At 37.8% G+C, this 25,040-nt stretch overlaps 1 protein-coding gene across 3 annotated transcripts in view; it reads left to right on the top strand.

Moving 5' to 3' along the window:
- The window catches only part of DOK7 (docking protein 7), a 52,091-nt gene extending 27,396 nt beyond the window's left edge, over positions 1-24,695 (top strand). For all 3 annotated transcript variants that reach the window (XM_015862943.2, XM_015862941.2, XM_015862942.2), the window contains 5 exons: positions 15,545-15,587; positions 19,338-19,403; positions 20,439-20,510; positions 22,703-22,855; positions 23,240-24,695. In XM_015862943.2, coding sequence (XP_015718429.1) covers positions 15,545-15,587; positions 19,338-19,403; positions 20,439-20,510; positions 22,703-22,855; positions 23,240-23,376 — 471 coding nt within the window. In that variant the 3' untranslated portion in view covers positions 23,377-24,695. The remainder of the gene's footprint in view (positions 1-15,544; positions 15,588-19,337; positions 19,404-20,438; positions 20,511-22,702; positions 22,856-23,239) is intronic.
- The last annotated feature ends 345 nt before the right edge of the window (positions 24,696-25,040 follow it).

The following is a 25,040-nucleotide window of genomic DNA, read 5'->3' as shown; positions in this document are numbered from 1 at the left end:
ATTAGCTGGTAGGAAGTACAACTCATTCAGTCTGTTCTTTAGAAAATGCTTTATTTTGCACTGCATTTTGCATGTGTGTGTATGTATTGTGATCCTTGAGCAGGCACTTACGAAGCGCTATAGGTCCTTACAGGGCTTTTTAATGTAAAGGGCTTTAAAACGTAAACTTTGCTGAGTGCAGCCTCTGAGTAGAGGTAGAGCTTTGAATACTTCTGTTTCTGTTGTGCAAGGTAGACCAGGGAGGTGATGCCTAGAGAAGGCTGGATCTGCTCTCCATTCTTGCATGGACTGATCTAACCAAGATTGTGAGCTGCCTGTGACTGGGCAGGGAATGCCACATCAACCTTCTAGTCTTGTATAAGACTCTTAAACTTGGATTTCATCCCTTCACTGCTTTTGAAAGTGGTGAAGTGTAAACTTCTGTTTTGTTGAGATACAGCAGCTGCAGCCTACATTGTTACATTCGTGTAACTGAGAATGGTCCCTTCTTTATTTTTGGCTTTTAATCAGGTAGTAATATAAAAATAGATACTAAACCAACCACACTGTTGTTATATACCACCTAAATATAGCTTTTCTTTTCCTCTTGCAGACATTACCTCTTTCTCCACGAGGCTTGAACACCTTACGCTGATGTTGTAGTGTGTTTATTTCACTGCTTTCTCTTAAAATATAGGAACATGATAACTAATAATTACACCATTTTCATACTGATTTTCAAGGGTTTTATTTTTTTAACATACACTTACACTGATGTGTGATGCTGTAACATTTTATGCCTTATACCTCCATTAAGAAAGATACACTTGTCTTTTATGCTTCTGCTCCTGCTTGTGCTTCTGTTTTAATCTCAGAGCTCTGGGCAGTTAGGCAACACACTCTGTCTAAACTATAAAAGGAACAGTTTGCACCTCAGAAGAATCTGGAAGTCAGGAGAGCTGGCATTACTGACCTCAGCAACAATGTGTTTGTGAGGCTCTCTTATGTTCTGGTGACTGCTGATTCTGGGTACTATTGGCTTTTGGCATGAACTAGAAAGCTTGCTTTGTGCTTTCTTTTCAGCTTTAATTCCATATATTATTTAAGTCCTGACTGTGAAAGTTAAACCTGCAGTTAGGTGCATTTTCTGTCACGTCTCACTGCTTAATGAAGAAAGTGTACATGATAGATAATTTCATAATCACTGTTATTGCAAAAGGCTTTGAAACTTTATGATACTGTTGTATTTTTTAACTTTTCATGGATTTGAAGAGATCTTAAAAGAGACTGAATTCCCCACAATAGCTTTTTGAAATAGAAAATATCCGTGATCATTGCTGTCCATGAATGACAATGAAATACAGTCATTTTTGGTGCTGGTTGTCTGTGCTGACAAACACATACAGAACCATCCAAACCAAAGGCTGGAGCAAAAGTATGTTCTCCTGTTTAAACTAGCAGAGGAAAGGGGCATGAAAGAGGTGAGAGGAGGGACAGACTCAGAACCTGATTTGCTTTGTTTTCCCTTTTGTGGTTTTAGCTAAGGACTGCCCCCTAGTTACTGCTTTTTTCTTACTGAACTGCTTTTTGGCTCTGCTTATGCACTGTTTTGCGAGGTTGCTTATCAGCAGTTCACAGAGAAAGGAGGACTTATTTATTGCTGTTATTTTTGTGCAATGTTATAATGTTTATTGACAGTAAGCTTTACTCCCATATAATCAAGAAGATACCCAGCTTCCATTTTAGTTTGCCATTGCTGATAAGGGCTCATACAGTTGACCAGATCTTTGCCTAAGAAGGTCACCTAATGGAAGTGACTTTGGATTTGTATTATCACAGTGAAATAGAAGCCATGCCCATCCTACAACATTTGTGCAGATTATTTTTTGCCACTTACCTCTGATCTAAATAATAATACTGCTCTTGGCACTTCTTGAGATCAGAAATACATACCATGTGCTCTGCAGTGGGGAAGGGAGTGCCTGCCACAGAACTACTGGTAAGTGAGATGGTAGTAATGTCAAGATGGCATATTTCCTACATGCTTTGAATGCAGGCAGCATAACTCATTCTTTTGCACCAAACAGAAGTGTTGGTGGATTGCTTTTCTGTCAGAGGTCAGCGAAGACACTGCTAAACCACAGTACTGACGTTTCATCCATTGGTGTGAATAAATAGGAAAAGATGCTTCCGGCTCTAAATAGAATCAAGCTGGATAATAGCTTTTGTTATTACTACAGCTGGCTACTGCTTCTTTCTCTGTTGGGAGCAGTAGCTTTTCAGAAGAGAAAGTTATGTTTTGAAGGAGGTGGTGTCTGACAATGGAAGCTGGTAAAGGTGTTCCCTTTGGAATGTAGGGTTGTTGTGTTTTTGGGTTGGTTCTGTTTCGTTTCTTTACCCACTTGTAAAGAGGCTCATCAGATTGCTGGCAATGTGGCCAAAATGGAAAAAGGGAAGGTTTATTTTCCCCCCTTTCTCTTCCCTCTTTAAAAAAGAAAAGAGAAAGGAAAAAAGAATTAGAAATTCACTTATTTCTGGAAAACAAAACCCAAACAACCACAGTAACTCCAGAATCCTATAAAAATTAGTATGGATTGAAAGAGGCTATGCAGAAAATACTCTGCTTTGAATAAAATGCACTGATACTGCAGAAATTGCACAGGAAAGGAACTGGTGGATGTCAGCAGGACTGCAATCACTGGGGTGGGATATCTGGAGGTTTGACAGCAGCTTACTGTGAGTAGATGGAAAGAGTGAAAATAGATGCTCAGTAGGTGTAGGACCTTTCCTACCAACCTTTATTTCACAAGCCACTTAAAACTGGAAGTGTATGAATTTAAAAGGATGAAATGTGTTCCAACCAAATTACACAAACTTCATTTTCTTTTTTTGCATAATCTATGCCACTGCATGTGAGAAGAACTAGTTTTGGAAATTCAAGGTGCCTGGTACACTTAATACTTCAAGGTATTTATGGAAATACCACCAGGCAGTTTGATAACCTCCCATATGGATTTGTAGTCTGATTAGATCCAAATGGGGTTGAACCCAATGATCTCTAGAGGTCCCCATCCAGCCCCCACAATTCTTTAACTCTGTGATAAGGTATCAGTCATACGTAGAGATTGTGTTATAGGTGAATTCTTATTGTTTCTAATATGAATATTTAATCTTACACCTAGTGATAAAGGGCAAGCAATGTTTTCCAGTGTTGTCTTGGCAAAGTTTCCAATATTGTCTTAGTAAAGTAACAACATATGGGTAATCAGCGTGATTTTTCAAGCAGATAGCAGTTGTGTCAACAAACCTACTGAAGATATGATTCTTTATTAACTGTTCCATTAAAACAAAAACAAAAAACTCACCGAAATGCATTTGAAGAATGAATTGCTGAAGCATGTTTATATTTTAGAGCAGAATGAATACTCCCCCTAAGCAGAAGGCCTAGATAATATGGGTAAGCCAGTCTGGTATGGAAAGAAAACCAATACAAGTTCGATAAAGTTTCCAAGATAGACCGTTAAATTTGTCCTGCAGTTTATGTATTGCTTCGTTTAAGGCAGATTCCTGGTAAGAACTTGTGACGGTGAAATGCAGATGACAGCATTTTGGGCAGTCTGTCGCTTTTAACAGGAATTGAATCCCAAAGCATGTGAGAGAGATGAGAAGTCAGATTTTGACTGGTCTAGGAATTTTGGGTTATGGTCTCATTACTATGGGTCCAACCAACTTTGGTCGGTGTATCTCCATAATAACTCCTTGAATAATATTTACTTTCCAAGCCTGTTGTCAGGATTGATCAGTTTGTCTATAGTGCTTTGAATGTGGAGAATTCTATTCAAATATATTATTAAATTTGATGTTTCCCAGGCTGCAGGAAGAGAGCTAGAAAGCCATTTCCATAGTTGGTAAATTAATTCTTTATAAACATGGATTAATCAGGGAATTGAACTATTTTTTAAGCATTAAGAAATGTCTGTGAGGACAAAATGTACTTGGGGATGTTGCTGAAATTCAAGCAAAGCTTGAGGAAGATAAAAATAACACATAAAAGTTGACAATGTGCTTATCAAGAAGAGAATTTCTGTATTCAGAGGAAATTTGCCTCTCAGAATCTGCAAACACGTGTATTGTGCCTTTAAATTACTACAGAGAGACATGTTGCATCAAATCTGAGGGTGCTTGTTTGTTGTTGTTGTTTTATTATTATTATTATTTAATAAATACAATTGTTTTATTTGTTCTTATTTGAGTTGAAAAGCCTGAGCAGAGAGTAGGTAAAACTCAATACTTCATATTTGTGTGAGGTGTAAGAGCAGATAACCACAGGGAACTTCTATAGCAGCTCAAGGTCTCTGAAGATCTGCAGTTAAACATTTCAGCTTGTCAGTTGTCCCATCTTAACAAGTAGATGCTGTTGAGTGTCTGTGATGCTGGTTAAACTCAGACCTAAATGTAGGAATTCTGGGGTAGAATCAAGATGGTACAATAAAATGTTAAAGTTACTTCACTCAAGCAGCTGAGCCAATCTTTTTTTTACAATGTGAAAAATAGCTTTTTACCACACTTTTTACTTGTTTTTTATGAGTTTCATGCAACATTTTCAGTATCCTTCCTCAATGATAATGTGGAAAGGGGGACTTTCTAGATTCTGGCCGTTCTTGCTGTTGTAATAGCATTCTGACTGTTGAAGGTTCTCTAAAAAATCTGACTTGCTTCAGGGAGTAATCCAATTCAGGGACGTAAGAGTAGGGAAAATGATATATGGAACTACCATTCCTTCTTCATCTGCTGTGTTTCAGCTCCAACAGCACTTGATGCATCAATGTCTGTAACACTGTGCACTTTTTTTTCTGGGGGGGTGTGTAAGAGTTGCACTGAGCTTTGTATGGAGTGTGGAGATGTTAAGATCCAAACAAGTGACTACTGATGTGATCTCTGTGATAAAAGATAGCCAGGATGGGGTGAGTGAATACCAGAGTGTTATGTGCAGATTCTGAGCTGTACCAAAGACTCTCTGTTGCTCTGCATGTAAGCTTTGCTTCAGCTTTTATGTGTTTACATGTTCCCTTTTGTAAAACAGTAGATGAAAGAAAGCAGTCTGAGCAACGCTTTGCTGCAGCATCACGATCCCACACAAGTCAAAAGGTTAGAAGCAAAAGGGGCTTTGAAATTGACTTTGTGCTCCTAAGCCTTGTCACATGAGGATATTGGACTATTCACAGTATAAACTGCAGCAGCCAGCTGTCAATCAACTGAAATGACTGTTTCAACAGCTGGGAATCAGTGGGACATGAGCTCTGGCCGTTTTTCCCCCTCCCCTTCTACATCCTTTGCAGCAGTTTGGATTCTCTGGAATCCTCTGCTAATTCAATGTTGATTGGAAGCAATTTAGAAATTTGAGACTGGAAAATATTAAGGAAATATAAACCTTTTCCAGACCTGGTTTATTGCAAGGACAGAGAAATGTTAAGTCGGCTATATCAGGGCTTGTAACTGAATGCCTGAATCCTCTGTAGCACAAGCAAAACTTTACCGGATGAAGTTTGCAAATTCAACTCATTCCTCGAGACTCAAAGTCAAGCAGAACACTTGTGCTATGGAGATAACTGCTATAGAAAGCACTGGAAAGCTACAGAAATAATTATACCTAATAATTTACAGCCCTGCTTTCCAATGTAGGAAAGGCTTGTGAGCAGCTCCCATGCATAGTTAAGTATCTGTATGCTTTGAAGCTGTGATGCTTAATTATAGTTTCATCACCTTTGACAAACCATAATTTCAGTGATGGCTGGGCTTGTCTTAAACTTACTATTCTGAGTTTTCTCTCCCTTGTTTATCCTTTCAGTTCCATCCATTTCTTTCTAATAATGATCATTGATTATTATCTTGTTAATCATTTTTTCAAGGAGAAGTCGACTAATATTAGCTGTAAATGTGGGACTGCAGTTGAAAAAGAAGGAAAATGAATGCAAGGATGGTATTGCAAGGCTTTAATCTTTGTTCTTCATAGGTTCATAATTAAGCCCACTCTAGTTCTCTCTTTGTGTGGAGCAGGATGCACAGGTTATAACAAGGACTCTTTTCTTTCTGCCTTAATGTGGAATGGGCTGGAAGGAGGGAATCAAATAGCTAATCTAATGCAACTTGGCATAGTTCCTTGACTGCAGAACAGGCCCTACTGTATTTTTAGAGCAAGTACAAGCTAAGGCTCTCTCTGCTGAACAGAACTCTGAGGAAAGTAGAAGCAACAGAGCTTTCTTAGGGCAGTCGTTAGGTGAATGTTTCAAGATGGTAATTACAGCTTAATGTAAATTTATCTCTCTCTTTCTCTCCGAGAACCTGTAGATGTAGTTTAATTTGTTATTAATGCTTGAGATTTTCCTTTGCTAGCTTTTGAAATTTTCTGTATTTCATCCCTTTATTTGTTACTTTAACTGTGATGGTGTAGTCGAATCCACGTGTAGCCTTTAGTCTTTATTTGCAAAGAGTTCAATTTTCCTGATAGATGGGTGGCTTAGTTTTAAAGTCCTACTGCAAGCAGAAAACTTGTGTAAAAGGGAAACTTCAGATGTCAATTTACCATAAATCACCCTTTTCCCAATCAAACACCTGGATCCTTGTGTGTACATACGCACGTGTCTCTCTCTGTTAATGACTGTCATTTATATTAGTATTTCATTTCTCTCTGCTAAACAGAATTTTTGTATTGAATTCTAAAATCTTGTTATGGGCAGCAGAATTTGGTTACTTCTGGGATGTGCTGTTCTAAGGAAACATAGGGAAATGCATCTCATTTGTCGTGACTGCTGAACTCAACAGCTGTGTCTGTGGTACTGAGATCCTCAGTGGTGGCACTGTTAATCTTATGAACTTGAAAATACAAAGGGAAGGGGTCGTGTGAGGCACTGCATCTGGTCCTACTCTTTGTCTCTTCTGTTTCTTTTACACGTGGAGTGAGAATAGGATGCAGCCAGCTTGCTGCTAATCATCTGCAGAGCAAACTCTGCTCTTACTCATACTTAATTTGCTCCTATCTGAGCCTTGTTTTCAGTGGTATGGTAGTTTTGTCTGAGTCTCTGCCTTGAGTGGATTTCATTTGCACAGGAAGGGTGGCATTTTATGGGTCTGTTGTACAAGGAAGCTCAGGCCAGCAGATGTGGGGAAATTGTATGTATTTTAAAGGCGGAATGCTCTTGCAGTAGTGTAATGCTACCCTCTGTTGGAAATTAGAATATCTGGAGTATGAACCGGAATACAGGGAAATAAAAGCTGTTTGCATGCATGACTTTCTTTCCATTGCATGTGATGGGACTTTGGAAATGTTAGTGTATTTAGAAGTGTATGTTTGGTGTAAATAGAAAAGATTTTTACCCGAGCTATTTAAAACAATCACCTTTTCTTGTTAAGACACAGCTGTAGGCATAGGTGGTTGCAATTTTACTGTCTTTCTGCTTCTACTGTCTTCTACCAATATATTTAGTCCCTTATAATCAATGCTGATTTTATTGCTCATAAACATCTGTCTATTCATAAAGTCTTTGTTTCTTCTGAAAGGAAAATGTTCTGTGTTTTTTTTCTTTGCATGGCTGAAGTTGCTGTGTACGCTGTTCAGCTGCATTATGAATAACAGCACTCTTCTTCACCTGTGAAAACATGAATGGCTAAGACAGTGCTGTGGGTTGCATTGCTGTGCCTTCAGCAGTCAGAACGAATGTGTATTTGAACTCTTTTGCTTAATCATTGCAGCAGGATTTTTTAGGAGAGGTGGCTTGACTAATGAGTCTGGCTGAGCAAGGCTCTGAGAAGGGGAAAAGGGAATGGGATGTTGTAATGAAAACCTGCCTTAAAAATGTTGACAGCACTGTCTTGAATTAGGAGATCTTTCAAGTGTCCTAAGCTTAAAAATATTAATTCATTTTCATCAAATTCCAGAATAGATCACCTGCTTCCGGTAAAGCACCACAGCTCAGCTGCAGAGTCTGGGGAGAAGGCAGTATTTGTGACTTTTATTGCCTGGAGGGAATGGGCTATCAATTTGGCCTTAGGAATATATGCTGAATTTAACATTATATCAGAAGAAGTATCTGCCCTGGATCTTAAACCTGAATGTTTCTTTAGAGAACTATCATAACAGGAGAAAAAGAAGTGACATTTCTGAACTAGAATGTATTTGATGGTTTATTTTAATGGCAATTGTGTAAGGAGCCTTTCATGTCCTGAATGTCAGAATGATTTTATTTGATAGATCTGGTGAAAGATGAGACAGTGAAGGCTGATGTTAATTGAATTTTATTCTATATCTAGCATCAGTTTTTAGGTGTATTTGTTCAAAGTTCTGTACTCTGAAATCAGGAGATGCTATGCTCCAGTTGTCATGTTTGACAAATATACCCTATGACATTTGCATATGGTCTTTTTATTTCTTGTAAAGGATTGGTTTTGCTTCCTGCCTTCTAACTCCTGCATCAACTCAAGGCATGTTTGTCAAATACAGTGAACTACAATTAGTCTCTAAGGCAATTTGCTTTGTCTGGCTTAGCCATTTCTTCTGGCTGGCTGGATCCCTCAGCCTATCCATAGCTCCTGCTCTGAAACACCTCTGCCACGAACTGGGAGTGGGAAGTGTTCTGGTCCTACTCCAGTATCTTGGTGCTGTGAGGTCTGTCAGGATGCTTAGATGAGATCCTCTGTTCAGGAATGCTAATAATCGTTAGCATCTGGCTCTTTATTGGAGTGGCTTTTATTGACTCACCTTGAGCACTTGTTGCTGTAGTGTCTTTCTCTGCAGCCTGTCACTATACCTTGCAGTACCTCCATGGGACAATTAAGTGCTTCCACTAATACACAAGTCAGTATCACACCCATTTTTTTTTTTCTTTGAAGTACTATGAGGAAAATAAAAAAAAACCTTGTGGAATTAGCTAAAACAAACTGCAAGACCAAAGAGTCAAAATCTGTGTCTAGTTGATGCTAGTGCTATGGCTGTTTATGCTGGTTCAGTGCTGTGTGCTTTCAGGCTTTGCTGTCTACTGGGGGTGAGCTATATAGGTATGGGCCAGCTGTTCCTGCTCTTGATTATTATTTTATTTATTTATTTTTGGTCTAGTCTAGAAGTATGCAAGCTTGACTTGTAGTAGTGCCTGGAAACAGACACAAACTATTGGTGTGCTTATGCCAGACATTTAATATGTATCGGATGGTATTGCATAGCTGTATCCTTTAGCAAGCAGCCCAAACATTTTTGTGCATAACAAGATATGTGTGTGATGTAAAAAGGAAGTTATTTAGGATGAAAAATGAAGTCCCTTACTGTTAAGGAATTGACAGATTTACAATTGCTCATGCTGTCTTGATTTTACCCACACATACGTCCCTCCTGGGCAATGAATGAGGCAGATGTCCCAGCTCAAAAAGCAGTGTGTGACCATGTAATTGCATTGCAATCCAGTTCTGCGCTATCCTAGTGCAACTCTTTGGTACAGAGTAATTCTGGGTCCATTAATGAAAAGCAATAGGCAAGAACAAATCATGTTGATTGTTGCTGTGTCAGCTCCCTCGTGTCCATATATTATTAGTAGCAGGACATTAAACCAGTCATTTTAGTGTTGCAGCCAAGACTCCTACCATCTGAATTTTGGAGTATGGCTACTGGCTGGAAACAACTTTCCTTTTAAGATGTTAGCTGAGCCCAGATAATTTGGCCTTTGTGGTGGCTGTGACAGAAGACTCATGCCAGACACTGTTTGTTTCCCTACCTAAAATGAACAGAATATAGTGAAGGAAAGGATCATTAATCTTTCAGTTTTGTCATATTTGGAGCTCCAGTATGATGATACTGGTCATATTCTGGCAAATTACTCATGGCTGAGGGAAAGCCTGTGGCGAGAAGAAAAACAAACACATACGTAACTAGCATAGAATCATAGAATATCTGGAGTTGGAAGGGGCCCATAAGAATCAGCAAGTCCAGCTCTTGGCTGCACATAGGACAGCCCAAAATCAGACCTTATGTCTGAGAGCACTGTCCAGGTGCTTGAACTCCAATAAGTTTTCTGCTGTGACCACTGCCTTGAAGAGCCTGTTTCACAGCCCGACAACCATCTCATGAAGAATCTTCTCTCAGTATCCACCCTGAGCCTCCCCTGTTGCACATTCATGCCATTCCCTCATGTCTGTGGTAGTTTGGGCATTGTAGTTCAAAGTAACCACTGAGGTGTTCCTCTATCAAAATAAGAAAGAGAAGAACACACAAATCTGGACAGGAGCTGAACAATACTTTAAATTCTTTCTCTTTGCTTAAACAACACCTCTAACTTGTAGCTTAGTTGAGCTGCAATTATTTTTGGGTTTCAGGAGGTGTGTTTTAATGGGACACTTGGCCTGCCGGTGCCACTAAAATCATCAGCTTTGTGCTTCAGAAAATAGCTGACGTTTGGGTTTCGCTGAGGGAACTGAGATGTTTCTGAACTGACTTCATCAGTCTTTCTGTTAGCTGGCAGTTGGCTTGTGACAGATGAAGTTGAGTAATCAGAAGTTTGTGGCTGAAATCGGAGCCCTGTGCCTGAAGCCTGTCATGGCCAGGAGTTTCTGTTTCATTTGGAATTGTTATGAAAGATTGGGAAAATAGTAAGTTTTGTATTGTCTGTTCCAAACCTGATCAACTGCTGGGCATTGTGAATCAGGCCATTGAAGTGGATGACCTTTAAAGGTTGCTCCACATGTCTGTATTTATTGACCTTTCCTGGGAACTTTTTTCCTCGTGACAGCATGGACATTCCAACTTTAAACTTTTCTGTGGCTTTGCTCCAAGAATAAGTCATAGCCTTTCATCCTTATGATAAATATATGTTAACTTTCACTTTTACTAGGAACTGGTTTCTTTATGCTGAAGTATCTGAGCTTTGCAAAACTTTGAACATGTTCAATTTTTTTTCCTATTTTCCAAAAACAATGTGTTTTTGTGATGCTAATTTCAAAACCTTCCTTCAGGATTTCCCATTGAATCCTTTGTGTCTCTGCACACCATCCAAGATGCTATAGTCATAAGTTATTTAACATAAACATCATCTGTTGCCTCTCTTCACATATAAACAGGGATTCTGATGAAGGGCTATCAGCTGAGTATAGCAGGCATGGGAATATTTGTTCATTATTGAATATAATCTTTTCTCTAGAGGTCATGATGATCTTGGTCTGCAATTGAATAAATGGATGTTTTTCATGTCCTTGATACTGTAGAGCGGCTTTAAAATTGGAGGAGAGATTTACTGAAAATTAAGTAGCTGGCCAGTTTTGCAATGCATTCTCTCCATTTATAGGTGTTTTTTGATGTGTGGTGTCAGTAGTTGCTACTATTGCTTTTTCCTCTTTCAGGAAAAGAAGCTTGGACCGTCTCATCTTTGTTGAGCCTTTCTGAGAATCCAGATTGGGTCAAAGCTTCATGCATGTGCTTAGACAAGTGCAAACGACACCTAAGAGAATGTACATCTAGCTCTTACTAGGTTCAGAATTATGGAGCTATTAAAAAAGATATGTAGCTGAGCTGAAAGGAAAGCTTTTTTATCAAAGGTACACAAAGGGGATGATACGAGCTGTGGCTGATGAGGTGTGTTTGAAATGTTGACAGTAATCAGGAAAATGGCATTTCATTTCACTTGCCAGTGATGATGGACCCCAGCTCAGAGTTAGAATCTAGAGAAGCTGAGCTGATCTCTTTCTTGGAAGTGTGGTTTCCTTCTTTTTATTTCTTTTTCTTTTTATTTTTCTCTTTTTAATAAAAACTCAGCATGTTTAAAAATCTGAGAGGAAAAATGTTTCAGTTCTTGGAAAGTACATGTTTTATACCCTTGGGGCCAGTAGGAGGATTAGCCTCAACAAGGTGGAGTGATTTGCCTTTAGAGGAAGATGGGTGTATTAAAAAATGAAAAGGAAAGAGAGAGAAAATGTACCAAATACAGGGGGAAAAAAAGTTTTTTATTTTTTTTATAATTGTAAAAATAATTATGTACTATGGTGGTTGTTTGCAAACAGGCACAAATTCTGAAGCTTAGGTTCTGTGGCAGTAGAGCTATCTATGAATAATGATCCAGCATATCAAACTAGTGTGTTTCCTAACATCCATCACTGAACCCTACCCAGGAAGTTAGGAAGCAGAACATAAAAAATGAAAGTCATCTGACAGCAGCCAGATCACTATCAGAGTTAAAATAGCCCTGGACATGTAGTTCATGATGTGAGATATCCAAGTGGCACATATCTGCTTACTGGGGGTGTTGTAGTGGTGAGGTTGTTTGAACTAACCGTGCGCTGCATATTTCAGCACTCAGCTCTTGGGTCACAGATAATAAGAAAACAATAAACTACAATAGAAAGATATTTAAATTATGTTCTAAGTAGCAGCAGATCTGTGGGATTTAAATAAATACATCATGTGTTACTGTCTGAATTCATACCAGTCATAACAAAAGCATAGTATAGGAGTGAGGTCACTTACTGGTTTTCTTCTTTGGCCTAATAGTAGTTTTAAGATCTGTATTGTATTTTACATTTGAAAACCATGTGTTTACATTATACCACAGTAATTTAAAAACTTCCTCCTGCTGACAAAAGCATGTTTTGTCTTTGCTATGTAGAATTAGAAAAGCTTTAAAGTCACTGATCCCTTTCTTTCCTAGCAAGTTGCCTCAGCAGCAGCCACTGTAAGTTAGTGAAGTCTGTCTTATAAAGGAGCATAGCAGGAGACCTCATAGTTGCAGAAATAATGGAATAAATGCAGTGAAACAAAAATGAAAGTAGCAATTTCATAGTCTGAAAAATCACTTGAAAACAAAAGACCCATTTTATTTTTGCTGTGATTATCTCCGACTCGTTTCTTTCTAATCATATTTGTTTCTTCTACTTATCTGTTCTTCTACTTATTACATCTACTTGCTGTCATTCCAATGCTACTTTATCATTGTCCAATATCAGATGTGTGAAATTACATCAGACTTCTGCTTGCCTTTGTTTCTTTTATCAGGTTTCATTAAATCTACTAATGGCTTTGAATGTATTAATTATGATTTTTCTATCCAACTTTAATCGATCATCTTATCTTACCCGTCTAACCTGTACTTTTACATTACAAAACTAAATAGTTTTTTAGACTGACTAGGATTTCAAAGCATGAAATAAGGCTCAGTTATTGAAGAAACTGTGCAGGTTGGTGACAGCTGTTTAATATTTGCTATTGTTGTGCAGAATAAACAGAAAATGGAGGTCTGAATTCTGCGCTCACATGCAGAGGCTGGAAGGCCCTGCTGGCCAATTTTAAGTTGGATTAAGAAGCACATTGCCAAATAAAAACATTTCTGCAACTGAAGCATTCAGCATTGGAAGGCTTCTTAATCCTCCTGGTTCTTTCTTGTGCAGTGCTGGGAGGAGGGAAAAATAGCTGAGCTTAATTTGTGAATAAATCCAGTAGTTATGATTTGGATTTACAGGAGGGGCAGTTTGACAAGTAGTAGCTGATGTTGCAAATGATAACTTTCCTAGAAATTAAGAAGAAAACCAATTATAGTAACAATTACTCAGTTTATTACCTGTTTATGTGCATCACTACTGCTTCTAAGATCTATAAGGTTGAAAGGGAGCTCCTGTCTGGAGGCTAAATATGAATAGAGAATCCAAATGCTTTCTGTTTTAAAGAACTTCTAACTTCCTTGCTTTCTATCCCTCATTTCTAGCCCTACTTTTGCCATAATTTAAGATATTCTGGTCTGCAAAGAGTTTATGGAAAAGAACAGAAAAAATACTTTTTCAGTCTTGCTATTCAGTGCCAATTCCTGAATGGCAGCAAAGCTGCACCAATTCTAGAGGCATAAAGGGAGGAAGATGAAGACTTCTTCCCCATCCTCAAACAATATTTGATTGAGCCCATACAGTAGCATACAGTTCCAACCCTCCAACCCTGCTGGTTAGAAAAGCAAACAAACAAAACACAAAACTCCCTTTACATTTAAAAGCAAAATAAATAAACAAATAAATAAATAATTAAAAATAATAATAATTAAAAAAAAAATTACCTGAGCATTATGAGATCCTTCCTCATTAGTAGGATCTGAATGTTACGCATTTTGATGCTGCAGTCTACCACTTGCAATTCCATTAGCTGGGCTAGCAGCTATTAACTTTGGGGCAGCATATTCTGCTTTATATTCAAGGTCACGAAGTCAGGGAGATGAAAGCACCCTGACAGATTATTGCACAGAAAATGCCTGTATTTGGGTTGCTTCGGTGCTTGTATTTTTCTCAGCTATTCCTGTGAATTTCTTTTCCTTCCATCTTGCTGCTCAGTGTCACCTTGTTCTGGGTTAAGCACAATGTTATGTAATGAATGTTACATCTCCATATGTTTGCCTTAAGAAAATATTGTGCAGGAATTAGTATGACTTGAACTTTATAATACGTAAATCTATTTCCTTTCCTATTATGAAATCTGGGGGTGTAAACACAGTGCCTATATAGAGGTGCCTGAATATCTTGAGTGTTTCTCAAAAGCTTCCACTGCTTAGGAAAGCTTAGGAAACAAAGATCAGATGTCACAGTAAGTCTGTGTATTTAGATTAAGAAAACTGCTGTCAGGTGTTATGTAAAATGGAATTTTACTTCTGTGTAATTGAACAACATTATGGCTCAGTTCTAGTAGCCATGTGGTGTTCTTTAAAGTTCAGACGATGCATTTATTAATCAAAAAGAATAGCTGTGGTGATGAGTTCTTGCTCTTGCCAAAAGCCCAGAAATAAGAGATCTCCTTGGTAGCGGGGGGATCAGCAGCACAGAGCAGGCTGATCTCGCAGCCTTCCCTGATGTGGTGGCCCAGAAACGGTCTTGGTGCTGTCTGGGCACCAAAGTATCACTGTTCCTAATCATCTGTGAATGACAGAGCGTGTTTTGGGAGAATACTGGCCTGCACATTTTGCAGTGTGCTTGCTGTTGGAAGTGCCTGGGCACTGGTACTGCGCAGCTGCCTGCTTTGAAGTGCCCCAGCTGCTGCTGTACTGCAGCAATATTAGTATGGTGAAGTAGCTGAGATAACACAAAGCTTTGGTACAAAGGCTTCTATGTCTCAGGTGGGATTTGTAGGCAGCCTGAAGTCAGTCCAGGCTCCAAACTAAAATGTTTTGGTTTTATGGAGTCGAACATACACGCCAAGCTTTGGTCTGCTCGCAGCTCCTAGCCTGAGTTCACAATGCTAATCCCATTACTTCAGCTTGCTATTATCTCCAACTGAATATCAAATTTGCTGCTTTTTGCAGTCAATTCAATTGTCCTAAGCCTTATGATGTGTGTTACAGGAGTTGTAAAGCAGCCAAAGTGAAATTAGCCTTCAGTAAGGTACATTTAATGCATATTCTAAACACCTTCAGGTCAGAAAAATCATTGCCCACGTTCTGGATTTGAAAAGCATGTGTTAAGCCTTTGTGATGGTGAAGCATTTTTCTCTGCCATTCTTCCTTTGTAAAGTTGCTATTTCTTGTAAAGATTTTTCATTCTAAAATGTTATGTTTTTACTTTATTTTAGGGATCAGCAATATTACAGCCTGGAGTCTTACCGGCTCTACCAGGTAGGAACCACTTAATTATTTACTTTGTTAGTATATATTGATGCTTAAGTCCCAAATGAGGATGAACAAAACTTCATATTTGAGGAAGAAGAACTGAAGACTATATTGAGAATTATGCTGCTGGTGGTTGGTTTTGCTGCTGCAACTCATGAGACAGACTTTTATGAAGTACACTGTAGTCTGTAGTGTCTTTTTTTGAAAAGATTAATACATTAAAATTTTTCTTCCTATTATAATTAAGAGAGGTTTGAATTTCTTGGTTTCTTTATCGAGTTGTGTAGTGCTTTTTTTGTTTATGTCCACAAAGTCAAGGTGTTCTTTTTAGGGTTTATGAACACCAAGGGCAAACTTGATTTGTATTTTCAGTGTAGACGCAATGCTTTCTAAATAGCACAAAAACCCAGGAGTGCATCCTTACCAGAGAAAACATGGAGCTGCTTCTTTCATGTCTAGAAATTCTAATTGACAGGTAACCAGTAAAGGAAGGAAGCTGAATACCTTGCCTTGAAAGATTACTTAGGCAAAGGTAACACACTGACTGTCTCTGAATTGTAAATCTTATCAGTAGAACATGTCGGTCATCTGGAATGTGCTGTCTCATTTAGTCAGACTGGTCTGGCCTCTTTATTATCATTATTTTACTGTGCTCCACAAGCCTGTAAATATGCCTGGCTTTATGTTCTGTGTCTATATCATTCCTTCGGGTTATCTGTACAGGGATGTTGTATGGTGTCTTAAATGTCTTTATATTATTTGCCTGTTCATTTGATAATTCTAGATCCAGTTAATGTACCAGGTGCTTTGTTCCCAATAGAGCAACATTTCGTGTTTGGGTTTTTCTATGAATATAAAAAAAAACCTTGGCAAGTACAGAAAGAATTATAACTGATTGCTGCTTGTGTGAGCATATCCAGTAAGATACCCAGGATCAGGTGATGTCTCTGAAGAAGGTCGTAAGTAATTCTATTCTTTTGCCTGTCTTAGCAGGAGTAAATCCAAAAGCATGTAGCAGATCTTGTTCCTAGTTATTCCACTCGAGTCAGTGGAATTTCTCTTGATTTATAGAGATCTAAATAGAAGCACAAATTGGATCATTACCTCTGATTTTCTCTTTACTCCTAATAACCCAGGTTTTTAGTTCACTAACAAACCCAAGGAAGTCAGAGAAATTCTTATGACAGGAGTGTGTGTAGAGAGGGTTCTAAAGCTGTGTTTGTGGGTATATTTCTACATTAATTTTAGTGGCAAATTAAGCCTGGGTGCAAACATTACTTGGCAAAACCTTAATCTTATACTATTAATGCAGATGAGGGAGTACTTTGTTAATATCTATCATTAAACAATCTGGAAAAGCAGCTAGAGAACAGATTTTAGGATCAAAAGAAAGGGAAGACACTACGCTAGTCAAAGTTTGGGTGGGTTTTCACATTTGGCACACTGCAAAAACTGAATATTTGATCTATTTAGTATAAAATACCTTAGGCAGATGCAGCATCTAAAGGCAGTGACTAAAGTTTTTATCCGTCTTTGAGGGTTTTCATCTCTCAGATAGTCTCAGTAGCCACATGCAATTCTTTGATTACATATTTGTACTTCATTCTTCAATACTGTACTATTCTTCACAATGGAAAACAAACCCATGTTTTCTCTGTCTCATATTTATTATCCTCAGATATTCCATTTGGGTGTGTTACTCTTAGATTTGTGAACATTACAAAAAAAATCCTGTGTTTATTCTTGAAGAGTGTGCATAAAGAAATGCATATGCACTTTGACGAAGAAGGTAGAAAATAGGTCAATCTTTGTTGATACATTTAGAAGCTTCACAAAAATTCCATGAGTTTTGACTATGTAGATATTTGTTATTTGCCTGATCTGAAGATGAGGAAAATTGAAATACTTCAAATCCTGAAGCATTAACGTGGTTGTTTTAAAGCAGCAACATGGGGGAAGATTTCAACTTGACCCTAAATGGACTGGAATCTTTTATGGTTATATATTTACATCCCTCTCTTCTGTGTTTTTCACAAATCCTACAAACGTTGCCTCAAAATCCCAATTTCCTGCAGAACGATTCCAATTGGATTACATAAAGCATTTGAGGGGCAAAAAAAAAAAAAAATCAGTTTTGTGATGAAACTGCATTTAGCTTAAAGCTGTAGTTGTCTTTCAAAGTGAGGTGGGACTTTCAACTTTACAAAGCACATTCTGTTGTCCTTAATAATGAAGGAATGGAGTACTCTGTGGTAAGGAGTATAAATGAACCATGTAGTCTGGGATGTCATACTTCTTTGTCTTGTTTTCGCGTTGGTTTATATTAGCAGTCTTTTTAAAGACAGAAGTTTACAAAAAGGTTTTTGGTGCTCAGGTTTTCACCAGGATATGTAAATGTTCTACAATTGGATCTCATTATTATTATTTTTTTTAATGCAGTTTTCTCCCCATAGCACATTTAGTTATTCTTGTAACCTTGGATTAAGCTAGATATGCTTTTATGTACAAAAATCCCCACAAGATAAGAGGTTTTAGTTCAGTTATGCATTTTTGAGATATATTTGCTTTCTTTTTAATTCTATCATCCTCATCAAATGAAATAATGTGTTTTGTTTAATGTTTATTTTATGGAAATTTAGGGATAACTTTTTAGTGTGAAAACTATTAGAATTAGAAATTATTTTTTTATAAGTGTATCATTTGTGCAGGGAAGAAGTTAAGAAAGTACGTTTTGCTTTCCATTCCTAGGTCATGCAGATTTCTTAGGTACTTGAGATTGCTATTTATCTTACAGAATTTCTTTGTGTTACATATGAATTATGTTAATTTTTGGTTGCTATTTTAAAAACAATTTGCAAAGAAGTGTCTCACCTGCTCGGAGACTATTCATCGCTATAGAAGACGGTGTTAATTTTATACTGATCTCAAGCACCCAGCAGCACGTTGTACAGCTGCCCTGTCACCAGCATCAGGGTTGCTCATAAGCAGAGCCTCCTACTTCATTTCTGTTAAGTACCACTTATTTGTGCAAGGAGATCCCATGAAATTATTTGTGTCAGGAAGCAAATGCCATTCATTTTGATTAAGGTGCCCATTGTAAGAACAGCGTAGACAAGAAATTCTTGGCCAGCTAATGATAATGCTAACTGAAAATTTAAGTATAATCCTGTTTAGTTTGCCTGTTGAATAAAGAAGGGATATATGGATGTAGACAAACTGCATTACACATATACCAGTTTGTACAATTCCAAGTTTCCAGCTCATCTTACCTCAAACTTCCTTATCCAAAGCTGTTTGGAGAATTTCATGCTCATCTGAATTGAGCAAAGGAAAGAAGAAATACTGTGCCATCTGACATGTCCTTTGTAAACCTTTTCTGGCTGTAACACTTGGAATGATATTTCACAAGAGCCGGCTGTGACCTGGATTCAAACCTCACCAAAGCCAGACCCTTCACCACTGGACAGTGAACTACTGAAGTGTAGTACAGTTCTTCTCTTTTGCAGGTTTTGGATCTGTTTGTTAAGAATTTAATGACAGCTTTAAATTCTTGCAGAGAGATTTTGACTAATTAGAGGGTTGGGCAATTACCAACTGCATGAGATTTTACAAGAGCAAGTGCCAAAGACTTAGAATACTTATGGTAATTTTTCTTGATGTTTCAGAAACATTTACTAAGACTGCTGATGCACAGCAGATATCTAACAATAGCAGGAGATATTTAGATTTAATATGAGTCTCTCTCTTTTGAAACAGGTGCTTCATCTGTCATGGCAGCTTCTGGGTCTCTGAAACTACATAGAGGGCACAGTCTCCAAGCTGGTGGGTATAAGTCGTTATGAAGTATGTGTGTGCATGTAAGTTTAAATTTATTTAGACTTAAAATATTTTAAACTTCAGGAAACATTAATATATAATTTGATTCCCTTTTGAAACACTTACATATCTTCGGGCTTTTTGCGGTGCAGGGTTTTGTTAGAAAGACATTGACAGATGGGATAAGTTTAGAAGAGACAGTGACAGATGAGATAAGTGTCAGAGCATAGGCACTAATCTTATTCACAGCAGGATAATGCTGCCAGCATTTTAACAAAGGATACCCACCAAAAAATCCCACCTTGGGTCATGTGAAATCCTGTACCCTAGAAATGGGATGATGGGGAAAAAAAAACAGCACACCTAAAGATAGTTCATGGTAATGAAGGCAAAAACATCTGCAGATGATAAACTTTGAGTATTTGTCATTCAAAAGAAATACTGGTGTATTCATATTAAGAGCATAGTTTTTTAGCTTGCCTTCCATGAAACTGCAGTGGAGTCCATGATCATGGTGGAACCTTTTTTCATCTTAGTGCTCTGGAAGCACCAGTGATGTTGCGCAGCTTGGCTTCTTGCAAGGATGATGATTTGAGCTTGAAATGCAAAGCTGTCCTTGCAAGGGACAGTCTAAGCACTTTCTGCAATGCTTTGTCATTGTCAAGAAGTTATCCATCATGCTGGAGGTGGAATTTTAACAAGAGTCTTCCAAATGCTCCCAAGATCACCCACCCACTTCTCCCTGATTCATGCATACAAGACAGCTTTGCTCCCACATTGATGTATAAACACACTGTTGACTTTAGTGCCCTTCTGTGTGTATATCTGTAAAAACGGGCATGTTTATTTACTTGCTCTCATTAAAAAACACTGACATAACCACCATAGAAAAGTCAACACTAGCTGCTTCCCGAGTTGTTTTTTCCCAGTATGACTGTTTAGATTAGTAGATTGCAAGTCTAAACCAGAAAAGTCATATGCTTAGTTTACATTGTGCAAATTGCTGAATTCTGAACTGTTGATGGTTTTCCTGCATTGTAGGTCCTAAAGCTGGTTATGAGGTGCTGACACTACCTGCAGAACCTGGAACTCCTACTAGCCTTGAGGAACCTGGTGAGTAAACCAAGTCACCATCGTTGGATGTGTTTAAAAACCATATGGATGTGGTGCTCAGGGACATGATTTAGCAGAGGGCTGTTAGTTAGGGTAGTATAGTTGGGTTGTGGTTGGACTTGATCTTTAAGGTCTTTTCCAATCCTAGCTGTTCTATGATTAGAAATATCTTTGCAACCAATTGCATCAGAAGAAGCTAACTGTTGCTTTTTTTCCCCCTTCTTTTATGCTGTGATGACTTCTAAGTGTTAATTTTTTGAGGTGATGATCATTGCAGATGTTAGTTTTACAAGCATGTTCAGACTCTTAAACGCACACATATACCAAGCAGCATTTATAGTGTTTTCTTTCTGTGTACAACAAACGCTGAAGACTGAAACATCACTTTCAAATATATACATTTTCTCTCCTCTTCCCAACCATTCTTATATTCTCCTTTCCTTCTTCCCCACTCCCCAGTTCTTTTAAAACCGCTTCATTTCCTGTTTCACCCTTCTCACTGGTAATTTAACTATTTTGTTTCTACCTTTTCCTCCCTTTTTCCTCAAACATGATACTCTGCCATTTCTTTCATAATATCTCCAAACTGTAACTGCAAATTCTGGTCTTTTTTTGTTCTTCCAAATTTTTCCTTCATAATGATTGCAAATCCTACAAAAAATCCTGATATTCTGAACCTTCTCATAAGGATTTTCTATCTTAGTCCATCCTGAAAGGACTATGGAAAGCATCATCTTTGTCCTTGGCACTATGTCAGTGCCTTATTTTCTTATTAAGAGATGCTGACTGTCTTGTGCTAATCAAATAAACCCTTTTCTTTAAAGACAAACCAGTTTTACATTTTTAATGAGAGATTTTATCAAAGAAAAAATGAAAACCCAAGTTTAAAAAGAAAGCAAAATTTCTGTTAAAACAGCATAGACTAAACAAGAGGAGAGTTTTCCTTCACTTCTATTCCAGTTTTCTTAGCTTTGTACATGGATTATTTTTTTCTTTAATTCAAGTTATAGGAAGAAATTTTGATCCACCAATTAATATATTTTTATCCTTTAACAATGCATAGAAAGACTTCAAAAACATCTTTTTCTTCATGACTACTCATGATGCTATACCAGCCCTTATGGTTGTCATTTGATTATGAATTCAGCTATTTGGGATGCAGATTTTCAGTGCTCTTGTTCTGCCAAATCCTTTTAGCATGGTCAGGCCAAGTTTCTTTGACATGCGCGAGACAGAATCATTCACCTATTTCTGATAATGGTAATTTGATACAGTTAGATTTTTCCTGTGGTGGTAGTAGTTTATTCTTAATTTATTTTTAATGAATATCTATTTGGAAATTGGTTGGCTTTCAAGGCTATTAAATTTTTGGACCACACTGTAGACTGCTTTGACTTAAATTGGTTACATCTGGAGAGACTGCATTATCCTGGATCTTAATGTAGCTTCTGACAACTATTAATGTTACCCAACTTGTACAAGCTCTCTCTGCCATCCAAGAAGAGTGAATTTTCCTTTATGGTCATTTACAGCTGCTTCTCTTTGGATTTAATAAGTCATGATCTTCTGTACTCTAAAAAGACTTGACCACCTACTGCCTTTCCATTCGCATTCCAACAGTGCCTGACTGGAGTAAAAAGAAAAACAGTGATTTGGAAAAGTAGAGTTTCTCTTATGAGAGAAGGAAATTATCCAATAGATAATAAAGTCTTCTGTAAGACAGAATCACTTTAAAGAGAAATGTTTCCTGGTTGATGTTAGTCCATCTGTCTTCAGACTCTTTTTGTGACTTTCTGAACTTCTGGTGATTTTTGGTTACTTTCTTCTGGATGCTCTAATAGTCCACATCTTCCCAAGGCAGATCATTTCATGTACAGCTTTACTTCTGAATGGTTTCAGCTCCAGTTCAGGTTAATAATGTTGCATACATTGCGTCTGCTAGAGAATTTCCATGTAGTGTTCGCTTTCTGTCACAACATGAGATCACTAGCAATGGTCTGTGGTCTTCGGCATGGATCCTGACTTGATCGTTCTCTGAGGATATTTTCTGTAGAAACCTCATGTCCTGTTTAGGACTGAAGAATGTGCTGTTTGGTGACCTGAGTTGTTACAGCTGAATGGTGTGTTTTATGAAATCGTTTGCTGGTCATTGCAAACAGCGTCTATAATAACATGTTTGTTACTTATTTTAGAAGGGGCTGTAGGTTATTCAGCTGATGTCCCTACATCAGATCGACCCCACAGTGAGACAGCCACCTATGTTAATATTCCTGTCAGTCCTACGTCCAAAAAACAACTTCATTACATGGAACTGGAACTTCAAGAAGCCAGCACAAGCATACGAGGTAAGAAAGCATACAGGACTATTTAAACAGCAGTGGGTAAAGTGTTACAAGTTGTAACAAATTTGATTGTATTCTCCCCATCTTGTCTGCCAAACTCACCTGTCCCTATTCTTTTGCTGGATGTGGGTACATTTCTTGTAATGCCTGTCTTGGAGAATTAACAAACAGGTGTGATTTATAGCTACCATGTACAGTCATTGGTGAGGTTTCTTGTTGTATTTATCATCTCACTTCCTTTATAGAGCTTACTTTAATACCAGACCAAGATCACTTAGGAAATCTGTGGGAGAAGTCTAACAATAGCTTCAGCCTGGGTCAGTTTTACATCAGATTGCATGAATGGTCTGGACCATACATACTATATGATTTTATTTGTCATTTCAGGGAGTGGATCATCCCGATATGCACAGATTGACATTGCAGCCACTGAGACAGCCCACAAAGTGGGAACACAGCACGCGCAGTGCCGAGAGGAACGCTTACAGGAGCTGGAGCAGAAGAAGAAAGGAGCTCAGCAGTGACTTGTCTATGAGAGAACTTTTGCTCACCATAAATTGGTACTAATTTAAATTCCAAAAGATTCATATTTATTTGAAAAAAAAAAAAAATAATTCAAAGCTGCCATTGCTTATTGCAGTTATACCAGATTCATTCCAATACTTTGATTCCTAATTGGAAAGCTGGTAACGTGAGGGGTGTGTGTGCAGTCTTTCTTTTTTTTAACAGAATTTTTAGTTGTAAATTCCTTTCTTTTTTTTTCATATGCAATAGATGTAAGCTACCTTTTTTTCTGTAAGTCCAAAGTCGTGTGAGAACCTAGAACCAGTTCCAGTGCTTTTTAAATGGTAGCATTTTCTTTAAGGAATTTGAATGTGTGCAGATAAGAGGATGTGAGTGTGTGTGGTGTGTGTACACATATGTTTGCACATGTGCGTATGTATGTTTGTATGTAAGCACACATTGCGGATAAAATATATGTATATGTCTGAGTGTATAAATTATGTAAAACCTTTATTAATGTATTAATGAAATCTTATGAAAGCTAGAAAACTAAGTGCCTGATTATTTACAGGCATGGTTTTGTTCAATCTATATGCTCATTTACAGACATAGTTAACTATATCTAGGAGTAATTAAGTTTTATACCTCACCAGTCTTTGGCTAAAATTGCTCTGCTTTAAATGTTGTGGTCTTAGGGGTGCATACAGACAAGAGCACACACACATACACATGGTTTAATTTAATTATGCCTAAAAACCTAAGTGATTTGTAGTGATGTTTTGGGTGCTTCTGTTGTTAAAAGCCCCGTGTTAGACACTATGGGCTTTCACTTCATAGTTGCTGTGTACCTGTAATTCTTATCCATTCTTATCACCTGGAGTTTAACATACAAACTGCCAAAATCAGATCTCAGGTTTCTCACACAGAGTAGCTTCAAATCAAGTTATTCAAAGGAAATAGCCACAATTGAAACTTGAGTTCTTTATTTCTCTCTCCAAAACTGTGCCTGATGTACCAGCATAAAAATTGGATCTTCCACATTGACATGAACTTCTGTTTTTTTAATAATTCTCTACTATAAATAGGTAGCATTAAACCAGTCGTGGGTTAGAGCAAAACGTCTTCCAAGATGGTTTTTGAGGCAGAATTTGACCTATTCATTTGTTTGATTGTAGCCTCAATAGCAATGTAAAAAAATTGGATATCTCTCAAATAAAGAAAAAAAGATGCATTTGAGAGGTGATAATTGCCATTGTCGTCTTTCCTGCATGAAGAAATACCTTCCTATTTATTACCCTAGCTTATTTCTGATGGGGAAAAATAAATATTTCATATGAGACTCTTGTTTTAAAATATTTTCTTACTATTTGACAAACATGCCATGGAGATCTACTCTGTGAACACACGGTTGGTACAAAGGAAGTAGCATGACCTTTTCCCTGGACTTGAAGCTCATTGGGAACAGGTTTTCTAGAGCCCGGTGCTCACCAGGACCAACCAGAGCTGTTCCATTATGAGTTCACTGCGGGGCTTGCAGGGAGGAAACTTCTGTAATGTGTTTATTTATATTTCATATTTAAAATGAGTCTTGCTAACCTGATGCACTGAAACGCAGCATTTTCCAGTTCCATTTGTTGCTTAGTCACTGTTCCAGAGCTGTATTATTACTGGAATAAAAAGCTGG

The sequence above is a fragment of the Coturnix japonica genome, chromosome 4 (assembly GCF_001577835.2).
Source record: "Coturnix japonica isolate 7356 chromosome 4, Coturnix japonica 2.1, whole genome shotgun sequence".
NCBI classification, from domain to species: Eukaryota; Metazoa; Chordata; class Aves; order Galliformes; family Phasianidae; genus Coturnix; species Coturnix japonica.
Note: the sequence above shows the minus strand (reverse complement) of the source record. Positions and strands in the feature narration are given on the sequence as shown.